Raw genomic sequence first — 15,432 nt, forward strand, 5'->3', positions numbered from 1 at the left:
AAAAAAAAAAAAAAAAAAAAAAAAAAAAACACATCAACAAAATGGCCCAACAAATATTGCATTGCATCAAGGGTGGATAACTGGATTAGAAAACATTTATGCAGGACAAACATTTCAAAGGGGTAATAAAGGCAGAATTTTGCAATCAAACAATATGGCCACAAACACAATACCATAGCATTAACTTCAAAATTGCAAAATGGACATTAAAACATTCAAAGTAAAAAAAATAAAAAAGAAGCTATTGTGCTAAATGGTAGACAAGGTATCAAATGCAGCAACATAGATTAATTAGGATAACACACAAAACAACAGCGGGAAAGGGAAGTTAAACCACACCCTTATATATGCTCAAATTTAAGCGCACAGGTGATAGAAATTCCATTGCAATACTTGCGCAGTCTGTCAAAATTGGCTTTTTTTTTTTTTTTTCTGCGATTCGACATTTCATTATCATTGATTAATATAATCCTTTGGATTTGTACACCAGTAAACAGATATTCTATTAATTAAAAAAATAAAATAAAGTTGGGGAGGATTTAATGTTAAAAGTATTTTCTATATGCATATAAATATATATATATATATATATATATATATATATAAAGCAAACACGAACGTGTGTGTGCTTGTGACTTTTGTGGGAAAATCTAGTCCGATGGCAAAGCTGAGGCTTCGCCCACGGAAAGTCGCAAGACTTACCCCGAGGCGACTCCTCCGATCAGGCATCGTAAGCCTTTAGATAGGCGCCTATGTAGAGGAGTTGAACTCAGTTAACTCTTTCCCAACAGGAAAGAAATAAGTGATTTTAAAATATGCTTTTTTCTTAGCGCATATGAATGTTTTAAACACTTGAACAGCACAAACATGTTTTTTAGGGCTAAGGGTAATATGTGTGCCATTAGAAAGAATGCTTTTTAAGGGGAACAGTGACTTGCAATGCAAGCTCGCCAGTGTAAAACTGCCGGGGATGCGCAGCTCCAGCAGCGAGCTCATTCAGTTACTGAATTGCGCAACGGCTTCCAATTTCGGATCGCGAATAGGAATGTGCGAGCGAGCTTCTGATTTTGCTTAGTGAATCAGGGCCATAGTCTATTCATGTCCTTTGCTTTCCATGGTGGAATGCTAAAGATTTAGCTAACTATCTAACTTAGCTAACTATCAAGTGTTTAGGCAAACTAGTATAGGAACTTTCACATCACATATTGAGTACCAATCAGTAGAACTAGGTATTGTGGCAGTACATGCAACTTGTATTTCTAAAACTGGTGTCTTATTTTTTTAGGGTGTTGGACACTACCTCTTCCATATACAACAACTTTGGTCTGGAGTGTGCTGGACAATGAACAAAATCAGTTCAATCTCCTGTGTTTGGTGAACACCATGCCAGCTGCTATTATCACAATGTGGATATCAAATACAAATGAAGCCAGTGAGATTATTTCAGATGGCATCCAAATGATCATCATACCTGCATCCACCACACAGCGCTACTTCCTCACTACACTTAAAAGTGACCAATCTCCTGTCTTTGCAGTTCCATCTTACGTGGGTTGCTTTTTTTTTCCTGGCAATATTGGATTTCATTTTTCCAAATTTTTTTCGGCTAATAGCCTGTCCACTATATTTCCACCAACTTCATTGAATATGCCTCTCCATTCTGTGATGTTCTCCTTATCTTCAAGCAAACAAGCCATTTATATAATTCCTTCACCCTTCCATCACAGTAGTTTCATCTTTCAGTCAGTATTTAGTGAGAATGACAATTCTGACCCCCTTACCTCAAATTCCCAACAGTACCACAATATTCAAATTGGCCATCTTGTTTTAGCTGGAAATTTCCATAATTTTACCTATTTAAGTCTACTAATTCAGAGGCTCAAAACACAGGACTCAACGGCCTCCTTTTTCTTAACTGAAACTGAAAGTGTTAACCTTGATGATACCCTTGCAGGTAATGTATTTCATAATTCGTATTTACAGTAAAAATACTGGAAGATTAGTGAGGTCAAATTCAAAACACCAAGACCAAACCAAGATTTTTTGACCTGAAAAAAAATCTTGTTTTTTTTACATGGGTAACACCAGGAGATAGTAATTTGTCCTCATTTAAAGTGTATAACAAACTTTCTGGTTTAGACATTATTACAGGAGGACATAGCAACTTCTACTGGTGGTCAGCAATAATGCACAAAAGATTGTTTAGGAGTAGGTGACCCATCATAACCAACCCAGTTACAAAATACTTTAACCATGTAATATAACATCCCACAGATGTATTTATTCACATTCATTTAATTGCCATTTCTGTTGATAATGATAAATTGAATGCACACAGTAACAGACACATTTTGTGGCCTAGGTTTATGTATTTTTCCTGTTTTTAAGCTAAAGGTAGGTTTCTCAGTTTATGTTTAGATTTGTTTATTTAAGTGTGAAATGTATCCCCCTACTATGATGATCAGAGTAATTTATTTGCCTAACCCCCAAGTGATTACAAAGAAACAAGTGTTTTGGACACCTATTTAACAGAGGGTTTAGGAAAAGATGTTTTAGCTTTGGAGGAAAAAAAACAATCTTTAAAGCAAAAATATTTTTAATGAGGAAAACATTGGTGTGTTCAACACTTATTTCCCCCACTGTGTAATATGAGCATATACATCTATGTGCATATCAGACAAAGAATGTTTCCTGCGATTTGTACTAGATCTAAACATATTCTAACCATTGTCTAATTTAAAAATTGCTGACAAGAGCAATCAACATGAAAACATATCTCTAAATATCACATTTGGTATAGGTAAAGAGCAAACCATATGATACTTTATTGGCCAGGCCAAAAAAAACAAAAAACAAACAAAAAAATACCAAATTATAATTGTCTCTCACTGACCAGCACAGTCTTGTCCTTATTTACTATCCCTGGGTCTTAGATAACAGCCCCCTGTTTGGTGATTAATTTACGGTTGTCTATGCTATTTATTCTTTTTAATATGCATCAACCCTTTTAGCAACCCTGGCTGTGGAAGGAGTGCTTCCTGACCCTTTCATTGTTATAGGATTCAATTATATTTGTGACCCCTGTCCTTAAGGAAGCAGAACTTCCTATCTGTGGCATACTCATCATTGTTTACAAGATTTATAAGTTCATGTGGCACATATATTTGTGATATATGAAAAGGGTGATAATACAATTTTAATCATTATCACTGATGTATTTCCCCCCAGATGAAGGTGCCGGTAGTAATAAAATATCACCTAATTAAAATAATATTTGGGAGTATATTTTGCCCTATTTTTGTATTTTATTGCATTAATTGATTTGTTGGTTGTGATAAATTTCATTTGATTTGATTTTTTTTTAAACATTTTTTTATTTAGGGTTTTACAGAAGATGGAAGGGGAGGGGGGGAACAACCGGGGGGGGGGGGGGCTGATACATTAAAATATAAAATGTTGAGAAGCGGACAACATATCAATACAACATACAATGTAGAAAACTGTATGGCAAAGAGCAAGTAACAGAATGAAAAAATAGCGTTACCAAACCTGTATTACTGTTGTTGATAGAATAACAAGTAGAATAGGAATAAAAGAGAATAAGAGTAGAATAAGAGTAGAATAAGATAGAATAAAAATGTTTACAACAAAATTGACATTACGAGGGCATAGAAGTGCATAGTGTTCCCAAAGTTATCAGTTCTAAACCTTTTTGTTTTGAATGGGGGACTTCTGTGTTGGAGTATACAAACATAATTTTTTAAACATAACAATTTCCAATTCTACTGTCCTTGATGCGTTTCACCTCAAAGGCTTCATCAGAAGGACATATTGTAATGGGTATGTCAATTTCCTTATAACCTTTAACAAAAACAAAGAACAATCGCGTTCAAAATAGGAAATCCACAAATATTTTAGGGACTTTTAAGGTCAGATACTAATTGATACCAATTAATCAACAATGAAGTATAAAATCATATCATATTTTATTTGAAAATTGCATGTTAAAATTTTGTAACAATAAAAACGGGATGTTTGTTCAAAATAATACACAAATAACACACAAAGTAAATCCCCCTGTGAAAACCTCCTAAATTGAGATATTCCACAGTTTCTACATGTTTCGCGGATACCAAGTTGCTTCATCAGGAAATGGAAATCTACAAATAACATAAGAAGATGAGAGAGGGTCTCATGAGCGATCACTAGCACTCAATGTGAATATGAATGTAAGTTTACAATTTAACTGAACTTTGAGAAATATGTTAGATAAAATAAATTATTATACAAAAATGTTTTAATAATTGATTGTAATGAATCGGTATTTGTAAATCTCTATTTCCTGATGAAGCTGACTTGGTATCCGCAAAGCATGTAGAAACTGCGGAATATCTTAAGAGGTTTAAGAGGTTTCCACAAGGGGATTGTGTTATTTTGAACAAAAACCCTTTGATTTTATTGTTACAAGATTTTAACATGTAATTTTGAAATAAAATATGATATGATTTTATACTTCATTGTTAATTAATTAGTATCAATTAGTATCTGACCTTAAAAGTCTCTAAAATATTTGTGGGTTTCCTATGGTGAACTCGATTGTTCTTTGTATCTATGTGGCTATGGGATGTGGTTTGATCTTTTTAAGACCTGAATGGTAAAAACGAATTTCAATATTCCTTTAACAAAAACAAACATATGCATATTTTTACAATTTTTCTTGTAGCAAGTGATTTTCATGAAAGCCTTTGAAAAGCAGTTTTGCACTTACTTGTTAATTTGTTTGATATCAAAATAAATCACAATAAAATACTTGCATCAAAAATAGGGAGATATGAAACATGGAAACACCTAGGGGGATAGAAATATGGATACTCTTAACGTTGTATGGTCTTACCTTTTATAAAAAGTCTTTGTGTCAATTCAATAAATGTGTATGGAATTATTTTCCTTTAAGCAAAGTTTATATTTATTTTTGTAAAAAAAAACAGATTAGATAGAACAAACAGATTGCATATCACCTAAAAAGTCCCATTCCAAACAATCTTTTTGAACCTGCTTTATAACAAGTTAGGGATGTGCTGCTACAAATTAACTTTCACCTCCCAAATACAACTTTTTATGATTTTAAAATTGGACAGAGAGCCGTACTCTTCTAGGATGTTAAGTAAATTTGGAAGAGAGGTTTTGAGATTGCAAACAAAAGGTCATCGGCGTATGCAGCTATCTTTTGATGCTGAGTTCCATATGGTACAGACTAGGGGTTCAAGGGTCAGAATAAAAATCAGGGGGGGCAATTGGCAACCCTGATGCGTGCCATTAAAAATCTGAAAAGGGGTGGGATGTACTCTGTTCACCCTTACCGTGGCAGTGGGGCGTGAGTAAAGGGCTCAAATCCATGACATCATGTTGGGTCCCAGACCAATATGCAAGACGCAGTCAAAGGCCTTCTCTGCATCGGTGGACAGTAACATGAAAGGTACCTTTTAAGTCTGAGCATGATAAATCTAGTTAGGCACTCTCAAGGTAATATTCCTAGGTAGTGTTGGTTGAATAGCTCACTATTCGATTCGGCAGCTATTCGCTCGAATATAGCAAAAAAATTTGGGTGGTCGAATGTCAAAGTCGAACACCATTAAAGTCAATAGGAGGAAAAATTTGGGTTTTTTTCAGCACTGTGTAGAGCTTCTACAGCCTACAAACAGATGTAAAAAGATACAATATAAAAGGATACATAAAAAGATACATAACACTGTTACATACCACTGTACTTCACATGAAGATTAAAGAGCACCTGTCACATCGTTATTAGGCTAAAGGTAGGTACACACTTCCAATAATTATTGTTAGAAAATGAACGATTACGACCGATCAACGATTATGCACGATTATACTTGAACAATTATATTGTGCACAGTTCTGTACATGCTGTAACAATATGATCGTTCATATATAATCCACCAACAGTGTCCACATACTAGATACAATTGTTTGAACGATGCAGGGAGGGACATGTAAAGGAGAAAGTGTACCGCAGAAATATGCACAATCACTGAACGACACGATACTGTATACACGATAGATAGTGAAAGATCGTCGGCCAATCAGATCAACCGTGGCGGTCGTTCATTTCCAACGACAATCCTCGTTTGTCGGCGTCCTTGGTCACTTTTTTTTGGCCAATCGGTTGTTCATCGGTCGTTTCTAACGATAATTATTGAAAGTGTGTATGCAGCTTTAGTCTACACGGACTGCATTCCCATGGGCTAATCTACACCAGGAGCTGTAGTTTTTGAGCATTATCTTAAACGTTGCTTGCAACATTTAAAAAATTAAAAAGCTGGATAAACGCGGGAAAACGCTTCTATTGAACTCAATGGAGGCTTTTTCAAGCGTTTTTAAGCTTTTTTGAAAGCTTCCATTGAAAACAATGGGGTCTTTTATAAATATTTTTAGCAGGACTTTGGAATCTGGAAGCCCATTTAAGAAGGAGACTCCCAGATCTCCACCGCCCCACCCTGGGGAATGAGTACAGGGGTACATAAATCCCCTTACTCATTCCCTGAAAGGGTTAAAATATAAGTAAAAAATAGGACAAGGCTTTAATGTTAAATTATTTTATTAATGTGTGTGTTTGTGTAATTTAACTTTTTATCTTTTTTTTACAGGTTATCCCAATGACAGGAGGATTTCCAGGGTTGCAATGAACAGAGCCCTGGAAATCCTCCTGACAGTGAGGGATTGCAGGGCACTAGGGGTTAAATGAGGACAAGCCTCTCGATTCACCCCTGGTGCTCTGGCTGAGGTTTTACATTTCTCAGCCATTCAGCACTAGAGATGAATGGGGAGACTTGTGCCCATTCATCCCTAGTGCTCTGTGATTGGCTGAGAAATAGGAAATCCTGATGACAGCTCAAGCATCATCAGGATTTCCCTTTCCTCAGCCAATCAGGGAGCAGAGCAATCAGCGGAGCTTTACTATGCTGACAGCTCTGCTCCTCTGATTGTTCCTGCAGCCCTAGAGGAGCTGTGACATGTATTCTGTATGTGTAATACATGTCACAGCTCCTCTAGCGCTGCGGGAGTAATCAGGGGAGCAGAGCTGTCATTATAGTAAAGCTCCGCTGATTGCTCTGCTCCCTGATTGGCTGAGGAAAGGTAAACCCTGATGATGCTTGAGCTGTCATCAGGGTTTCCTATTTCTCAGCCAATCACAGAGCAGTAAAGGTATGAATGGAGATAGTATCTCCATTCAACCTCTATTGCCCTCGTAATGCCTGCAGTTACAGCTAATTGAAGGCACGTGCTTTCAATTAGCTGTGACCGCAAAGTTCCCACGGTCCAGGAATCCCACAATGACATTATGATTCATAATGTCATTATCGGATAACCTGTAAAAAATAAAAAAAGAACAAGTTTAAAATAAAAACACATACAAAATAAATAATTTAAGAAAAAAAATTTTTTTTTTTTAAACTTTTTTTTTTTTCCCGAATTTTTCGAATCCCGTGTTTTTCGGGTCGGGTCTACCCGAATTCGAACAGCCATATTCGGGTCGAATATAGGGACAACCCGAATTCGAACATCAACACTATTCCTAGGTTCCCTGCTGGTCATGAAACCAGTTTGGTTGTAATGTACCAGTCTATGTACCACTCTAAGTAATCTGAATGCCAGGATCTTCGTGAATATTTTCAAGACTTGGTTTAGCAGGAAGATAGGAGGATAACTGGCACATGAAGAAGGATCTTTTCCTTTCTCCTTTGGGAATGACTGTTATGGTAGCTCGCTGGGAGTCCAGGGAGAATCCAGAGCCCTCTGTTAATGAATTGAGCATAGTAACTAGATGGGAGTTTAGTGATCCACGAAAACATTTAAAATAGGAGAGGGGGAGTCCGTTGGGGCCAGGTGTTTTTCCTGTGGGGGTGTTTTTAATAGTGCTATGAAGCTCCTCCTTTGTAACTTGGGTCTGAGGTTTGAGGGTATTAAGTATCTATTGATTGTTTTTAGTCTGCCCAGGTTTTGAAAGGGTGTGTGGGAGCTCCGGACGTTATAGAGATCCGAGCAAAATGTATGGAAAGAGCTTGCTATGTCATTAGTGTGAAAAAGTTTAAGCCCATCTCTTCCAGAGATGAAAGGGACAAAGGAGCGGGTCTTATGTTCTCGGAGAGCGTTAGCCAGCATTCTGCTGCTCTTGTTACCATATTCATAGAAGGCTCTTCTGTATTTAGCAAAAGAGGCCTTGGCTTTATACCTGTACAATGCCACCAATTGTTCACGTAGGGCCTGTAATTCCTTGCCTCCATTCAAATCCCTGGAGGCTTTATGAGAATTTTCTAGAGTACCTATGCATTTCAGGAGCTCCAAAGAAACCTCTGCTGCCACCGCTGCGTCCTGGAGAAGAGACTCATTCAGCCGCCAGTTTCAGGATTTGGGGTTAAGAGAAATATTTCAATAGATAATGAGATTGGTGCATGGTCTGAATTGAGCATGAGTGTGCTCTGTGCAATTCAGAGTGAGGCAGCCAGAAATGATCTATCCTCGAGTACGAGCATTGTGGCAAGGAGTAGAATGTGTAGTCACATCTAGCGGGACTGAGATTTCTCCAGACATCGATTAATTGAAATTGCACCAGGCATCTGTAAGCTTGTTTGCATGTGTGTGGTGGGAGTTTACCTGAACAGTGAGAAAAGTCAAGTTCGGGGTCAGGAGTGAAAATTAAATCTCCGCCCAACACTAGGAGGCACTCTTAAAAATTTTCCAAAGATTCGAGCAAGAGAGAGAGGCAGGCCGCCTAACCAATGTTGGGGAGGTGGACTGCAGCAAATGTGACAATATTTCCCTCCAGAAGCCCCTTAACAAACAAGTATCTGCCCTCTGGGCAGCAGATAATATCCTTCAGTTCCCAGTTTAGTGATGCATAAGTTTTGGTATGGAGTGACCCGCTGTCTATGTAGTTCAGTTAATACCATAGATAGTTTTTCGGGGTGTTAAAAAGAAACTAAACTGAAAAGTGCCTAAAAAAAAAAAATACACTTACCTTCAATCCCGCAGGGCAGTCTGATCCATCCGGGGCTGTCTTGCATTGGGTCCCGCATCGTCCCACCGGCCATCTTCCCCTCTTCTTCCATGCGCAGAAGGTGCACCTAAGAGCCTCCCGGGATGCATGACTTAGGTATCCCAGGAGGCTTTGCACTCCCATTCATTCTCAATTAACACTGGGGGACGGTGGTGCACCATTTTTTTTTTAAAAAAAAAGGGTGTTGCACTTTAAAAAAAAAAAAAAACAAACAACAGAATTTTTACAAAGTTACAAGGTTACGTAGTAGGTTAGGTAGAAAAAAGACATAAGTCCATCAAGTTGAACCACTAGGGAAATAAACATATCCCAGATATAAAACCCTATAAGAAATAGTTGGTTCAGAGGAAGGCAAGAAAACCCTGGTACAATTTGCTTCAACAGGGGAAAAACATTCCTTGCTGATTCCATGAGGCAATCAGGTGTTCCCTGGATCAACAGTCTCTGTTATCTTTACTTTAAATCCTAAATACCCAGTTATATTCTGTGCTTCTAGAAAAGAAAAATCCAGCTTTTTCCTAAAGCAATCTAGTAGTTGCTGAAACTACTTAAGGGAGACTATACCACAATTTCACAGACCTTATAGTGAACATTCCCTTCCTTATCCGGAGACTAAACTTCTATTCCTCCAGACGCAAAGAGTGCCCTCTTGTTCTTTGTAATGATCTCAAAGTGAATATTTGGGGAGAGAGTTCTCTATATTGACCATTTATATATTTATACAGGGTGATCATATCCCCCCTTAACGTCTCTTCTCAAGGGGGAATAGATTCAGTTCAGCTAATCTCTCCTCATAGCTGAGCTCCTCCATTCCTTTTATTAGTTTAGTTGCCCTTCTCTGCATTCTCTCCAATTCCACAATGTCCTTTTTGTGAACTGGTACTCAAAACTCAAAACTCAATTCCTCTTTTAAACCCCCTAGCGATAATCCCGAGTGTGACTCGGGGTGGATTTTACTTGCAAAAAGCGGTAATCCCAAGTCACACTTATGGTTGCTTTAAACTAAGAAAACCCCCACTTTTCTTCCTCCGTTGTCATCCCCCCATCTCTTCCATCTCCAGGCGCAAAGTGAAGAGCCAAGATGTATGGGGTTTCCCGTTATGTCGGTGCAGGCACCGATTCGTGCCTGAGTCCAATACAAAGAAATCTTCATATAATATATATATAATTATAAATATATAAATATTATATATACTACTGTACAGTTATATTACATTTTTAATTTTTTTTTTTTTAAGTTTATTATTAAATTAATTAAATGTATTAACTATTGGACATAATTTTGGGAGTTATGCCTAAGAATTATAGCCTACAATGTAAAAAAAAATTTCCATGCAAAAAAATTATAACGCTTTTTGCAAGGAAATTTGGACAGAATTAGACCGTTGGGGGGTTAAGTATTTTACTAGCTTTAGATATTGCAGCTTGGTCTATGATCTACCAGAACCCCCAGATCCTTTTCCATTTCTGACTCCCCCAAGTGTATTCCCCCTAGACAGTATGAAACATGCATGTTGTTAGCTTACAAGTGCATAACTTTACATTTATCTATATTAAATGTCATTTGCCACTTGGCAGCCAAATCAAACAGTACATCCAGGTCTGCTTGTAGATTATAGACATCCTGTATGGACTTAATTCCATTACATAGTTTGGTGTCATCTGCAAACACAGAAATGGTACTTTTAATCCCACACTCTATATCACTAGTGGTGTACTATATCTATACCATTAGTGGTGAACCCTGGGGTACACCACTAATAGCCGTAGACTATTCAGAGTATGAATCATTAATTACAACTCTCTGAATGCGGTCTTTAACCCAGTTCTCTATCCATTTAAAGATTGACTTTTCTAACTCAATTTACCCTAACATGCATATTAACCGTCTGTGGGGTACAGTGTCAAATGCTTTAGCAAAGTCCAAGTATACTATATCAACTGCTATTCCACTGTCTACCTGTTTACTTACTTCCTCATAAAAGCTGACTATCACTTATAATAATATTTTCTAGCAGAAACTCCCCTATGTGGTTCTTTATCAAACTCTCTAGGACCTTTCCAACTATGGATGTTAAACTAACCGGTCTGTAGTTACCTGGTAATGACTTACAGGAACCACATTGGCACACACAGGAACCACAAAGCACATAGGCCAATCCATCGGTACCATGCCAGTGACTAAAGAGTCTCTAAAAATTAGAAATAATGGTTTTGAAATAACCGAGCTCAGCTCTTTGAGGACACGTGGATGTAATCCATCAGGTCCTGGTGTTTTGACAACCTATATTTTGCCCAACTGTTTCTCAATCATATCAATTTTGAGCCATTGTGGCTCATTGAAGGCAGTTACATTGCTGTTATGAATTTGATCTTGAGCTCTGCCATTTTCCTTTGTGTACACAAAGCTAAAAAAATGTTTAGTAAATTCTCCTTTTCTTTATCCCCAGTTACCAACCCAGAGACATATTTTAAGGGGCCCACATGCTCAGGTCTAAACCTAATGCTAATTATAAAAAGGTTTGTCTACCATTTTATGTAAAGTGAAAGTTCTGAGTTTAGGTACGCTTTAAGCCCTTTAACATTGGGGGATTAGAATGAGGGTTCAGGGGTTAGAGGAAGGCAGTGCCTAGGTCTGGGGATATAAACTGCAAGCTAATTTTGATAAAAAATACTTTGGAACACAGTTCAGGAATGTTCAAGAAAGTAGTGAAAGAAGGGGGGTATCAGGGAAGGGTATAATAATGCGCAGATCGTCCGGACCGGGCAGGGAAGCTCGGATGGTCGGAGCAATCTTCCCCACATCCGGGCCGGGCATATATATATATGGGTAGATAATACATTGATGAAAATATAGATGTTATATGTGTGGGGGAGGAGTAAGAGCAAATCACATGTATCATCACCTAGGAAAACATTCTTGAATATTAAATTAAAAAAAAAAAAAATAAATAAAAATTAAATCATCAAAAAGATATGTTTATTGTTTTGTTGGTAATACTCTTAACATTTTGTGATTCCAGGAGAATCAAATCACGCTTTGTGCTACAATGAAGACTTTTCTCTGGCACTAGGTATGGAATTTCTTTTATTCTCAATACACACACTTATATATGCATATTATGGCGGGACAGGTAGTCTATCCTGTGTTCACTATAAAAAAATAATGTTCTCCCAGTGTTTACTAGAAAAAACATGTTCCCCCAGTGTTCCCTAGAAAAAAAATATTATATTTCTTAGTGCTGTAATGTCAGATTGGGGTAACAGGGAAGTCAAGAAAAACAGCTAATTGTGCTCCCTATAAAGCAATCTTGTTCATTTCTCTAGCATATACAAAGCAAAATGTCCTGTGATTCTGATAGGTTTTAGATTTTCACTTAAAGTATGTCCTGTTTGTCACACTTACATTTTCTTTGCTAAAGTGCAGGTGCCTCTCTCCTGCGCATGCGGGCAGTTTTAAACCCGGGATCACTTGCTCCTCCAGATCTAATCAGTATAGCTATTTCCTGGATCCCTGGTATTTGACCCCTGGCTTGTGACCTGACCTCTCTTGCTTGTTGGCTGCCTTGACCCTGGCCTTTCTTGACAATTCTTCTGCCTAGTGATTTGGCACCACCTATTAATCTGCCTATCTCGGTGTGCCCATGGACCGCAATCTGGCAGTAACCAACAGCACAATATCCTCACCACTAGAGGCTTTGGAGAAGACTTGGTTAGTACTTAGACTCTGCGCCTTTGCCCATCTCAGGACTCACACCTTTTTGTGCAAGTCATAGCGCCCCCCTAGAGGCTTTTTCTCCCTAATTTTTTCTCCTCCCTGGATTGCAGCCCCCATTGTGAGCCTACCACACTGACCATCTAACTAAGAGTCTAATGTTTTTTCCATGGTATACAAATTTAAATCAAAACATTTGGTGGGGATTTTTTTCTTAAATATACAAGGTAGGTAGCAATATCAGAAGCTAATTAAACATTGTTTGTAAAAACAACTTTAAAGGAATACTGCAAACAGATAAACAAAACCTTGAAGAGATGTTAGATAACTCAAAAAATATTTTCTGTTCTTTTCAGCTCTTCGAATGAAGCAGGATTTCCTTCTTGTCCTGGCTATCAGAATATTAGCCTTCAAGCTGTTAATTTTTGATCTGCTGGTGACGTGGATAGGCATGTTGCAAAAATATAGGCTTGAAAAATACTAGCCTGTAGACAGCAATTTATAAAACTAATTTTTCAATATGTCCAGCTGTGTATCAGAACAAATGAGAGCAGAATATCTTCCAATAAATTAGGTTCCAGCTTTTTTAAATCATGTTTTGTTTCTCCATGTTATGATATAGATATGTGTGAATAGACTGTATGTAAAATCAAACTTAACTAATTTAAGCGGATGTTGGAGTTTGTTCATCTGTAAATTAGAACATGTTAAAATGTTTTTTGTATTAAATACAACATTTTAGAAGAAAAATATATAAACTTACCTTACATCCTGGCTTCTGAAATAGTGCCTATGTCAACAAGTTTCCATAAAAGAATGATAAGTTATAATTCAAGAGTACACAAGATTTTTTATGATGACATGTATAGAGTGCCAAAAGGGTTATATCCCATAATGAAGCAAAGGTTTTACTTGTTTAGTTTGGCGATTTTGCAGCTGTTTTTGGCTAGGAAAGGCTTATTTTTGCTATTTCACAATTTAAAACAATTTCAAACTAATTACATTTCTGAATTTGCAAGTTTTTTTCAACTTGGTATTGTCTGAACATAGTATTGTCACCAATGTTTTTTTTTGTGGAGCGGGGAAGCGGGATTAGGAGAAGCTAAAAACAGATCTATTATAATCCTGTGATATGAGCAAAAATGCAGTGGCTTCAGTTAAATATTTAGACCACCTTCACATATTTAAATTTTGGTATGTTGCAGCTTGATGCTGGAATCGTTTAAATTCTTTTTTTTTTTTTGCTTAATTAATTCCCACTAAGTAATCAATAATGACAAAATGAAAACCAAACTTTAGACAATATAGTACATTTATTAAAGAAAAAAAATGAAGTAAAGGAAAATTGTTATCATACTTACCCATAATTTTCCTTTCCTGGTTACTCCATATGACATCCCACATTTGCTTCAGCTCTGCTCCCTCGGCCCCTACAGGACCACCTCTTACTGGTCTTTATAGTTCAGTATATATCAGTCTTTACTGCTAGTTCTGAGACTAATTGGAAAATCATATTCCAATAGGATCTAATAGATCCACAAAACCATAATAAATGGAGGAGAGAGCCAATTTTTCTGCAATTTCACCAGCATAAAGCAAAGTGAGTAGGGAAAAAAAATTGATAATTTTTAGGGCGTGAGATACCATTGGTTGAGAATACGTTGAAAAAGATCCCAATAGTCCTCACATTTGGTACCTTTATACATTACTTTAGGGGATCAAGACCAAGAAAGAGAAATATGTTTATCAAGGTCTTTAGACCATTTTTGCATAGTAGTAGTGTAGATTGAGTATTTTCACTTCCTCTGTGAATGCATTGGTTGAAAATAAGTGTTTAAAGAAGCGTCCATGTAAATCTCCATTTGGCCTGGAGTAGTTTTAGTCAAGTATTTAACTTATAATCTTTCTGTAGTACCTCAAAGGATTTTTAATTATTTGAGCGATATATATATCTTATTTTGGTAATACCACATGTCACCTAGCGAGTAAGCTCAAGCTGTGGAACAAAAACTTCTAACATTTTTAGATTGTCATACTCAGTGGATACCCTGGTCTGAGTAAATTCGAAAAAGACCAGACTTTTGGTGTACTATGAATGGAGAGGTATTGAGTAGTGTTGGTCGAATAGGTCTCTATTCGATTCGACCGCTATTCGGCCGAATAATGCATAATTATTCGGGTGATCGTGGGTGATTGAACATTGAATTCGAACTCCATTAAAGTCAATGTGGGGAAAATTCTGTTTGTTATTTGGGTCGGTGGAGAGCTTCTAGAGCTTATACATACATTTAAAAAGACATGTCAAGACTCTCCCATCTCTGCACAACACTGTACAAGTAAAAATAAAATAAGAAAGTCTTTTTTCTGTTGCTGGCACGGCCATTTTATGAGGCGGCCAAGGGAACATACCGGATTTTACACGGTATCCGAGTACAGCCAGAGAGAGACATGAGGGGGTTCCTCTGGTCCAAAAACTAGCCACCAGGTTTCACGGCTCCGTTACAAGCCATACACAGGCTTCAGAGTACAGACAGAGCAGCAGGAGGAGAAGGCGGTGGGCACTGAGACAGAGCGGGCACCGCTTTGGTAACTGGCATCCAGAGTTGGGAACTGTGCAGGCGGCATCAGTTACAGCATGAGG

The 15,432-nt window shown here is 37.4% G+C and overlaps 1 protein-coding gene across 1 annotated transcript in view; it reads left to right on the forward strand.

Annotated features, from left to right (window-relative positions):
• Window positions 1–13,621, forward strand: part of LOC140339781 (uncharacterized) — a 17,063-nt gene extending 3,442 nt beyond the window's left edge. The window contains exons 2-4 of the mRNA XM_072424686.1: window positions 1,286–1,954; window positions 12,100–12,150; window positions 13,148–13,621. Coding sequence (XP_072280787.1) covers window positions 1,286–1,954; window positions 12,100–12,150; window positions 13,148–13,275 — 848 coding nt within the window. The 3' untranslated portion in view covers window positions 13,276–13,621. The remainder of the gene's footprint in view (window positions 1–1,285; window positions 1,955–12,099; window positions 12,151–13,147) is intronic.
• Window positions 13,622–15,432: the final 1,811 nt, after the last annotated feature.

The sequence above is a fragment of the Pyxicephalus adspersus genome, chromosome 10 (genome assembly GCF_032062135.1).
Source record: "Pyxicephalus adspersus chromosome 10, UCB_Pads_2.0, whole genome shotgun sequence".
NCBI lineage: Eukaryota > Metazoa > Chordata > Amphibia > Anura > Pyxicephalidae > Pyxicephalus > Pyxicephalus adspersus.